Here is an 11380-nt window from a genome sequence, read left to right on the forward strand (position 1 = left end):
ATGGAAACAATGTACTCGCCAAACATAACCTTTAATCTTCACTTATTTATCAGAGCATCCAATAGAGTAATAAAAATAAAAATAAAGACAGAAATACAAACTCAGAAGAAAACACCACATATTAGAAATGCGGATCAGACACTGAAAGTTCAAGAATATCTGAAACGGGAAGGATTATCGTGCTAATAGATATAACCTGATCAACCCTAGTATCAGAAATTCAGAATTCAATAAATATCAACAGAGAATCCAAATTACTAATAGATACAATCAAATGAAGAGGAATATTATTATGGACATTGTTGCTTCAACTCCATACATTAAGAGATACACAATCACAGTTTCATTTTGAAGTTTAAACCAACTAAAGAAGAGAACCCAAAAAAAATGGAGGAAAATATAACAGAATGGGAAATGAGATATATTTATAAGAATGAAAAACATAAACGTGTAAGCTGTAATTAAGCTTTAGCATGCTCGTCATCATCTTCAATATCCCAACTCAAGTCCTCCTCTTCTTCTGTGGCACTCAGCCGCTTCCGCACATCAGCTCTGTTGGGGCTTCCACCATGAGTTGCTTTCTTCTCATCAATGCTGCTAAGATCCTCAATCTCATCCCACCCAAGGTCATCTTCCTCGGGCATTGAGGGTTGAGTTGAAACCACAGAAAAGTCACTATCTTTACAAGACTCACCTGAGTCAGCCTTTCCGTCTGAAACCACCTTCTCATCAGATTTCAATACCAAATCATTCTTATTCACCTCAGAATCCCCTCCCAAACGCATTTTCTCATCAGACTCCTTATCACCACTTGATTCCCCAACACTCCCCTTCCTTCCCTCCTCCAAATCAGAACTCTTCTCGCCTACCTCACCTTGCAATTCCTCAACAGCATCCTCCTTCTCCTTCACACTTTTCTCATCACCTTTACCACTCAATTCCCTCCTCTCCTCCCCTTTCACGACTACATCATTACCCTCTTCACCAACATTTCCCATTTCCTCCACATTGGAACTCTTTTTCACCACTTCAACCCCCGACGACTCCTTGTCCTCGCTACCCACTTCAATATTCTTCATTACCTCCATCTTTGCCACCACATTATTCTCCTCCACCCCTTCCTCCTTCTCATCATCATCATCATCATCATCGACATCCCAACTCAAATCCTCCTCCTCCCTAGAAATTGCGCGCTTCACAAGATTAGCCCTAACATCCTCAGCTTGCTTGACCTTATAAACCCTATAAAAATACCTACACCAAAATGTGTCATGATCCACAGTATTGGGAACAACCCTTTTGTACACACTCTCCACAACCCCATTTTCTTCCATCAGAACCTCAACTTCCTCACTCTTTTCCCCCAAATCAAACCCTAATTTCCACTTATTAAAATCACCCAAATCCTCAGGATCCTCACAGTACGTGCTATCCTCACCCTGAATTACACGAACCTGAGACTCAAACCTACTGTAAGGCTTCGAATTCAACCCCAATTGTTTGCTACTAGAACTATTGTTGTTATCAGAATCAGATTCAAGATCATCGGCTAGGATTGCGTCCTTACCTTGGGAGATGATCTGGGCCGTCCCTTTGATCACAGAGGTACCAATCTCGTCGATAACGTGGGTGACATTCTCCAATGACCCATGTGCCACCTCGATCTCCTTCTTCAGACCCGACCCGAATTCCTTGAGGTCACGACGGTAGGTCTCGATGACAGACTCGGATTTGGTGGTTAGGGTCTTGATCAGACCCCCAAAGCTCCACCCACCACTGCCGCCAATAGTCGAAGAATTAGGATTTGGAGGAGGATTGGGATCTGGGTCGGTTTGGTTTACGGGTTCTGGTGAATCGGGTCGTGGAGGGTCCGGTGGGTCGTCGGCGAATACGGCTTTGAAGAAATCCATGCGAGAGATAGAGAGATATAAGATATCACGATGTCTATGTGTATGTGAATGAAAAATTAGGAGAAGAAAGATAGATAAAACAGCGTTTGTTTGCTTGCTTGTGTTAAGCTTTTGTTTTTGTGAATTACATTTACAGGTGGAGGACGACTAAAAAGGTTGTTGCCTCTGAAAGTGGATTTTGCTATAGTGCTCAAGGGTGCGTTGTGCGTACCCACTGGGAAGGTGAGTGGTTATTTTCTTTCATTTTTCAGGAGAGCAAGGATTTTTGGACTTTTCAGTTTGGACCCTATGGAATTTGGCCCAATATTATTCATTACACTGTATTTGGACCGTATTATATAGCCCAAGAGTCTTTCACATTCAGGGTTTGAATTCCCTTCAAAATGGATCATAGGTGTGGGACTTCACTTGAAGTAGGTGGTGTTATTATTTGGACAAACACTTATCTCTTCTTCTTATTATAGAGAGAGGTGAAGCTAGAGAAAATCCAATTAAATTCTTAATTTAATTCTCAATTTTGTGTCATGTGTCTCATATAAGTTTTTGAATTTTTATACTAAGTGAGTTATTGTATCAATTATGTTTTTTTAAATTTTGCCGCTAAACGTGAAAACCAAAGTGACTACAATAAGAATTTGGGTGAAAATGGTCAAATACCACCATTTTACAAAATTTGTAGCAAAAAAACACTGTTTCGGAACTAATTAGTGATCTACCATTTTTCTAGTACTCAAGCTCTACAAACTCGAGTTCAAAATGATACTCGACTACAGTAAACTCGAGTTCCTAGAAATTCTGTCACCGTGGCACCGTCTAACATGGCATTTGGGCATTAAAAAATGCCACTTGGTACTCGAGTTTCTTGGACTCGAGTACTATGCTAGTCTGGTACCCGAGGCCATTAAACTTGAGTATGGCCCCTGTTTTTAACACCCACACTTAACTCTCTGAATCTCCCTCTCTCCCACTCAGTATTACTCTCTCATCACTCTCACTTTCTCAATCTCCCTCTCACTCTCTCAATCTCGCTATCATCTCACTCTCACTCTCCCACACGCTCTCAATCTCCCTCTCAGTCTCTCTCTTGCTCTCACTCTCACTCTCAGTCTCCCTCTCAATCTCGCTCTCATTCTGTACTCTTACTCTCAGTCTGCATCTTCAGTTTGGAATCACAAGGTTTCTCTCCTTATCTCAATATTTGTTTGAGCATTTGGGGGTTAGGGTTATTTGTGGGTATGTCGGTATTTATGGGTATTTGTGGTGTAATTTTTGAATTTTTGAATTTTTTTTTTGTTTTTTGTTTTTAATGAACATTTTCATGTGTTATTAGAGTAATTAGTCATTGTAGGACACAGTTAGCGATCTCATTGAGGCCATATTTGATTTGTGAAACTGAGTAGGTTGCTTAGAATATTTGCGGCAAATCCCTATTAGTGTGTAGAGGATCCATAGCTAAGCCTAAATTTTTTTGGGGCTTGATGTTGTTGAATAATGAGTAGGATGCTTGGACTATTAAAGTGAGGGTTGATTTTAATAATGTAGAGAGACTTTCATTTTAGAAATTTCTTCCATGTGGTAACTATGCTGCACTACCTTATTCTTTACTCTGTTATATCATTGGTTTCCACCTCCCTCTGAAGAATGTGAAGAGTTGATTCGAGGTCTTTTAAGTATGGTGCCCTAGAGTTTTGTTTGAAAAAGTTTGTTAATGAAAGTGGAAAACACATGTATGTGACTCCTTTATTACTTACGTAAAAGAGCGATGCTAGGGATATTACATATAGCTTACAATTGACGTGTTAACTTTTAATTGTTTAAGCGCAACACAAAAAGGATGGTAAAAAATTTGTTTAGTATGTTGTTGATGTAGGCACCAATCTTATTCACTGACATGTAAGTTTGTAAGTCTTTTATAGTAAAATTCATAGAAGCTTTAGCATTTTCCATATGTGGGACCATATCATTGACATGTAAGTTTGGAGTCAAATGTGGGACTATATCAATAGAGACAAACTACTATCACTGGACTAGTAGTAATTACTCTCTTATTTGGTACAAAATCAGAGAACACTCAGTTTCATGAAAAGAGAAAAACAATGATGAAGGAGAAATAGTTTGTTGGTTCCAATCTTGTAGATGGGGGAGGGTACTTGGGTTTTCTCTAAATTGTATTTGTTTTATAGTGAAACTCTCTCTCTTTCTCTCTCTCCTATTATTTTCTTTTGAAAATAAATTGCATAAAATACATAGTGATTGATACATCCACTAACATTAAATATTCTAAACTTTATTGATGTTGAAGTGAGTTTAGTTGTTCTTGTAGTTAATGGGATCCTTGTTGAACCAAACTAGTAGGGCTGGTTTTAATGGTGGTTGTGTGGGGAGGGGGGGGGGGGGGTTGTGAAGGGGGTGCTCAATTATGTTTCTTTATTTGTTAAATTGGTAGTTGTGTGGTAGACTTGTTGAACTTGATTGTTTTGAATATCTCTTATATATATTGCGAATTCGGATTGATTAGGGGAGGTCAGCTATGCTTACACTAACTTTGTTGGTTTTGAGGGATTAATTACTTGAGAAAAGAAAATATATTTGTATTTGTTCATTTTAATATCTAATGCAAGTGGTTTAGGCATGAGTAAATATTTTATTTGCTTATGAGGCCATAAAAAGTGTCTCCTTTCTTTGTGTGTATATATATATATATATATATATATAAAATTGCGTATGGGTATTTGATGAATATACTTTCAAATCTGATTAGGATGACATTTTAAAATAATAATAATAATAATAAGAAAAGATCTAAAAAGGTTAGGCCTTAGGCATGCTCCTTAAAAAGAGAGTTAGAATTAGAATGTGTCATGCTCCATAAAAATAGGAGAGAGAGAAAAAGAGAGAGTTGTCTCTCAGTTGGGAGAGGGTTGCTAAACCACTCATCGAGCAATTCCTACTGAGGTGCTTGTGTAACAGTATGCTCGGTTTTACATATTGGGGATGTTGTGTGGTATGTTGTTTATGGACAAGTTTGGCGAACAGCTCTTAATTATTATCTGCAATTTTTCAATCCAATCAGCAATGGAAAGAATTATAGTTGGGGTAGTGTAGCACTAAGTTGGCTATATAGACACCTCTGTAAGGCATCAGAGAAGACAACCAAGTAGATTGGCGGTGCACTGCTATTGGTGCAATTGTGGGCATGAGCGAGGTTTCCACACATATGTCCTGTGATGAGGCATCCACACCAGGCACTGCCCCTAGGTCCACTTGCTATCAGGTATGTAGGATCTGAGATAGTTACCGTTTGCATTAACTTTTTCGCATGGGAATTATGTAAGTAACTAATATGAAGGTTATGTCTGTGTTGTTTGCTAGATGGAAAGGGGCTAAGTGCACAACTGAACATCCAATGCACATCCTATGCGCCTATTGTGTGTCGCTTGCTTAGCTACGGTCAAATCAAGTATTGTGCCTTACAAGTGGGAATTGCTTTGACATGTAGTTGTTGTACTTAAAATTCACTTTGGAATGAATAAACATTTTTTATTTCGGAGTTAAACATTGTTGCCATGTATTGTTCATATTCATTACACATTTTTTCTAATTATATTGTTAACATGGTTGTTTGCATTTGTTGGATCATTGTAGATTTTCTGGGAGCCATACAGAAATTATTTGGGTTCCCTACCTGCATATTGTACAGCAGACCAACACATATGGAGGTCTATTGTGCCATTCATACATTTTTGGGTGGTTGAAGGCCATCACCCCAAACGTGTTCTCAATACTTCAACTGAACTTCACAAGATAACACTCCAGGGCAAGCAAGACAAAAACTGAGCTGAAGTACATGCCACTCATATTACTAAATGGAATGTGCACGCCGCAATTGCCAATGCACCATACTTTCATGGGGAGATGAGCTACAATGACGAGTATATGGTGTGGTTTTGTCCCCGCACTCTTTGCCATATTACAAAAAAGACCTTGTACTGGGACACTTTGGTATGTTTACAAAGACTGTTCTGTTATAAATGTACCTCACTTTGCATAGTTTGGTTCAACCTATTAACATTACTCTTGTATACTTCTGACAGGTTGAATCACAGTTGAGGATTATGACGAAGTGCGAACCAAGGTCTGAGATCTGCACGAACTATATTAATGCCTTGCATTTGTTGAAGAGATCGGTTGGTTAACCTTGGACGATGCACGCAATGCAGGCAACATAAGTGAACCGGCTGTAGGGCTTGGTCGACAAGCAGGTGGACATCAAGGGCATGGAGGCCGTCAATCTAGTCAGCGTTATACATCTAGTCGGCGTCCCACATCTGGTCAGCGTCACACACCCGTGCCCACATTTGGTTGGTGTCATACACCCATGCATGACCACACCATGGAGGAGGCAAGTCAGACAGTAGATGAGATGTGTTTGGACACTGGTTATGACATGGGCTCTATCGCAAACAATGATGTGGGTCCATCCCATACGTTTGCCCATGGGGACAAATCTCGGTCCCCATCCACATCCTTTACTACATCTCCATAGCCCACCACCCGTACGACTCCCCCACTGACTACTCGCACTGCCCCCATAGATGTACGTGGTAGAGATGAGATGAGATTCATGCCCACCCCTGGGCAACCCACCCTTGGTGCTATCTCCCCTGAGTTTGTGCATACCGAGTTCATCCAGACAGAGATACCCACCCCTCCACCAGAGGCTTCACACATTGAGGATCGGTCGCGAAGGCCACAATGGACACGAACACATCCTCCTGACTGTGAGACTGGACATGGTACTATACTTCGATTCAATACCGATTACATATACATCTCTTTGTAGTTAAATGATTTGCATATTAATATTTGCTTGTGTTCTTTTTTGGGGGTGTAATGAAATTTACAAGTTTTCCTTCTTAATAGTTAAGTGACATTAGCAAAGGGAAGACTTTAGGGCACTAATGGATAATAAATACATAGAATCATTAAGCAGACACTTCAGTCCAATAGTCCTTAGGCCATATATCCTGGAGTTTTTGATGAAATTCAATTTTACAGAAAAATGCATAGGAAGGAGGAAAGTGAATAATAAATTTTAATCATCAAGAAGTCTCATTAAATGCTCAAGATGGTGAAACATCATCCACAACCATTTGGTAGAAATGTTCTTGTTCTGAGGAACCATATGATAGGATGCCTAGTTCTTTCTAATGTTGATTCTTTACCCTGAGTATCTCCGAACCTAAAGAAAATTAAATTAAAACTCGCAATTTAAATCTACTAGTTACAAGTAGTTTTGGAAAGCAAGGTAAAATTTATGACATGTATAGTACGAGTTGAAGTTAAGCTGTCTTCTGTTAGTGAATTGTAAAATCTACTTTTATTGAACATATTATGATTTTTTATCTCCTTTTTAATACATTAATGATTTGTAAAGTGTCCAAAGTATACACATTCTTTGAGTTGGTTCAACTTATTTATGTGGAATCTAGTTGCTGATTGTAGCCATTTATGTATAAATTGGTTATATTATAAATTGGTCATAGAAGTACTTCAAAATATTAACATGGGGGCAATGTAGAAACAAGTTATTGCATGAGCATCTTTGCAATGTCAAAATGCTATTTGAATTATTTGCATGTCTCCAAGTTGACATTTTATTTGGTACACTGAAAAAGGTATGGTGAAAATGATTTCTTGGGTACACTTATCATTGTTCAATTGGTATGGGTAGTTCTATTATCTATTACATTTGAGCATTGATACTTGCACAAATCTTGTGCATTAAGACACAATTTAGTCACTGGTGGTATATGTATGACACTTAGAAGGGAGTGGAGCTCTAGGACACGTAACTTGACATGTTGAATGTCACATGAATTTGTATCTGGGAATTATGAGACATAGATTTGTGCAAATTGCAGTTCTGACTATCCTTATTCTGTTATGTGCTTATTAATTTTTCAATTGTTACTTTTGTTCACAGCTATCCTGAATTAGATGTGATATTGCAGAAATGGATATTATCATGTCCATAGGAGAACGCAGCTTGACTGAGCAGCTTCTGCCCAAAAAGCATTCGTTTTTCATTTGTAAATCAAGGTAATTAAGAATGGTTATATCATTCTAATCTTCATGATTTCATCTCTTTTTTCTCAAGGAATTTATTCCTAGTTGCACAATTGAATTGCTTTAATTAAGGCTATACTTCTGTAAAATTTTGGAGTTGACTATACATTCTTATGGATGATATCTTAGAAGGGAAATAGTTTCTTGTCTCTAAAAACCTCTCTAATTGCATACATGGAACCCTTTCAAGTTAATTAAGGCTCTCACACTTTAGAATTCAACTTAGTCAAACTGTACAGTCATTAAAAATACAAGCATGATGCAGATATATGATTTCCTTTCACTTAGGAAAATTACATAGATCCTCCTAGAATTTTAGGGTGATTTTCAAATTAACTCTTGAGTTTCTCAATCCATCAATATCCACTCTTTAGTTTTAGTTTCAAAATTGTTGCAATCTAGAGATATTGGAAATTCAAGCAAACTGCCTTTAAAAACTATTTGGAGGCTAAAGGCCTTTCACATGAACGATAAAATGACAGTACAAACTTACAAAATGATGACATCTTTACTAAATTGTGTTTATTGATTAGGTTTTACATATAAGTAAACTGTTTTCTGAATTTTGTTTTGTGCCAAAATACCATCTACAACTCTTGTGTTGAATTTTTATTGCTTAGATAATTTCTAAGTACAACTTATATGGATTTTCATTATTTTTAGTTAACAAATTCAAAGACTTACTAAGAGCACATTGTAACACTTTGAAGATTATAGGGTAGATTAGTGCAATCAAATCTTTTAGGTTTAGTTTGATGCTAATCCCAAGCTTTGGGGTTTATTTTGTAATTACTTATAAATATATTTTGAAAATTGTTTGATTATCATGTTACTGGGTTGTGAAGTCCTATAATTGGTTATGATGAAGACACAACTCAAGAAAAAAAAAATCGCATCATGATTTGATTTTAGCATCTAACTTGTCATTTTTAGGTTCTCATTAACTACGTGACTAATCAATTTTAAAGGAACTTTTTTTTTTTGAAAAGTTACATAGGTTGTAGTGCATACAAGCTCAAGATACCTCTTGATTTGCTTTCTACTAATTTGGGATTATTAATCCACTTGTATGACAACGCTGTAGAGATAATGCAGGCAATTCAAAAGTTCTAAAATTGAAATTGCAATTATTTCCTAAGTTAGGTTGTTTTGCATGTTGCTCAAATCTTAAATGATGTTAACAGGGCCATGTTTGATCACTTTATAAGACTGAAAGCAACATTTTGTTTTCCCATTGGATTTGTTATTGTGAATTACATGTTAGAACTTCACAAATTTCTCATTGTAACTCTGCTTTTGACAATTTTTTGCTTTTCATTGCAATAGCTAATCTGTTACCATTTTATGTCTCTGTGAACTAAAGAGAAAAATTTTGAAGCCGTTTTGCCCTTGCTTTGGGGTATTTAGCTTTTACTCTTTAGTGGCTAGCAAAGCAAAAGAATTGTTTCAAGTGACTCTTTAGTCATTTTGAATACTGGCTTGAGGCTTGTTCAAATTTTTTGGTGTGATTCTATGTTAATCTTGTTTGCATAGCCAAGTCCATCTTTTTCATTTCTATAATTATTTTTTTAATATTTCAGAGTGCACTCTGTCTAACTAGGACATTTCATGAAGAGAAGCTTCCTTAGTACTTCTCAGTCTCTAAAGTCTTGAGAGAAATCTGGGATGATGTCCAAGAGTGCTTTTTTATATGATTTGGGTTTTAATCCACACAATTGAATTCGGGGAATGTTGTCATTTTATGCATGTGTGTATATACATACATGTGTGTGTATATATGCGTGTGTCTGATTGACATTTTGTGAAAAAAATAAAACCATATGTAAACCATTATATTATCTAACTTAGCAGTAATTTTTTATCATATTTTTGAATGACCAATGCTACTATTGCACTATATTGGTAGGTGATGTAAATATCTCAACTGAATTGGCCGAAAATGGTTGATATCCATGCTGTGGAGGCCAATGAACTAATTATGGATTGCTTTATAAGTGGTTCAGCAGAAAAAAAAAAAAAAATATATATATATATATATATATATAAGAGCTTGACACGATGATTGGTTTTTATGGGTACTCCATGTAGATGGTTCACCAGTTCAATCCCAAGGCTCAACATTTTTATGATCCTTTTGATTTATCTAATTTTTTTTCCAAGTTATTTGTAAGCATATTGTAATTGACTACTATTTACAGGAGTTGCTTCCTTTGCTTACTTTGCTTCTAGATTTGCCTCATAGTGCTGTTATCTACTAACTTTCATTTGTACGATATTAATAATGAATCATGATTTTCACATCCTTTAAAATGGAGAGGAGAAAAAAAAGTGAATATCATAAGATTTTTGTCATTAAAAAGAAAAAAGAAAAAAGAAAAGAAAACAAAAAAAAAGAATGTTCTAATGGGTTGCATGACTTCAACAACAATTTTTGTAAAGACAGAATCTGGATGATTTCACTCATTTTGGTTTTTATACCCACTCGAGTTTAGTGGATTCAGGTACTTCTAACACAGTACTTGAGTCCTAGAAACTCGAGTATGAATTTAGATGATTTTCACTCATTTTGCTTATTATATCCGAGCCGTACTCGAGTTTAGTGGACTCGGGTACTTCTAACACAGTACTCAAGTCCTAGAAACTCAAGTACTAAGTGGCATACTTATTACACACCTACTCTTTGGCGCCAACCACTGCAATGAATGCATAATGAATGGTACTCGAGTTTTGTGAACTCGAGTACCTCTTAACAAAATAACCCATCGCCAGCTTTCAGCTATTTTCAATATCTATCTTTCTAAGTCCATGTGACGAGTCAAAATGCTTACTGGAAGTGGAAGCTTTACTAGTAGTTGGGTCCCCATCTGCAAGTCTTTGACTCTTAGTGTCAGTGTCTCCATCCAAGACCAATGTGCTGTCCATTTAACCATTGAGTCAACCCTGTTGTGACAAGTACATAAAGGTAATAGTTAAATGCTTAGTTTTAGATTGTGTTTGCATGTGGTTCGTATAAGATTTTTATGCATGAGATGTATTTCATGTAATGAGTTTTGCAATATTAACTATGTACAACTGCTAATATATATAACTTTTTTGTCAAAACAAATGGAGCACAAATATAAAAGAATCGAGCTTGACCATATGATAGCACATAGAGAACATGCATAGTAAGATTATTTTGTAAGTTACACACATACACGTAGGGGTGTAAACTCAATAAAATTAAGCAAATCCTTTGAAAATATTCAATCCAACAACGCCTTCAGAATAAGCAAGTGCTAGAACTAGTAAAGGTTAGTTGAATTCCCAATTTGTGACAAGTATAGTTCACGTGTGACTCA

The 11380-nt window shown here is 36.7% G+C and overlaps 1 protein-coding gene across 1 annotated transcript; it reads right to left on the minus strand.

Annotated features, from left to right (window-relative positions):
• Positions 1 to 265: 265 nt before the first annotated feature.
• Positions 266 to 2149, minus strand: LOC126708687 (uncharacterized). The gene has a single exon (XM_050408553.1). It carries the CDS (start codon positions 1908 to 1910, stop codon positions 462 to 464), a length of 1449 nt encoding a protein of 482 aa, XP_050264510.1. The 5' UTR covers positions 1911 to 2149; the 3' UTR covers positions 266 to 461.
• Positions 2150 to 11380: the final 9231 nt, after the last annotated feature.

The sequence above is a fragment of the Quercus robur genome, chromosome 12 (genome assembly GCF_932294415.1).
Source record: "Quercus robur chromosome 12, dhQueRobu3.1, whole genome shotgun sequence".
In the NCBI taxonomy this organism is placed as follows: Eukaryota; Viridiplantae; Streptophyta; class Magnoliopsida; order Fagales; family Fagaceae; genus Quercus; species Quercus robur.

Coding starts and splice junctions, on each gene's coding strand:
- LOC126708687 (XM_050408553.1), bottom strand. CDS start 1,910: ATGGATTTCTTCAAAGCCGTATTCGCCGACGACCCACCGGACCCTCCA.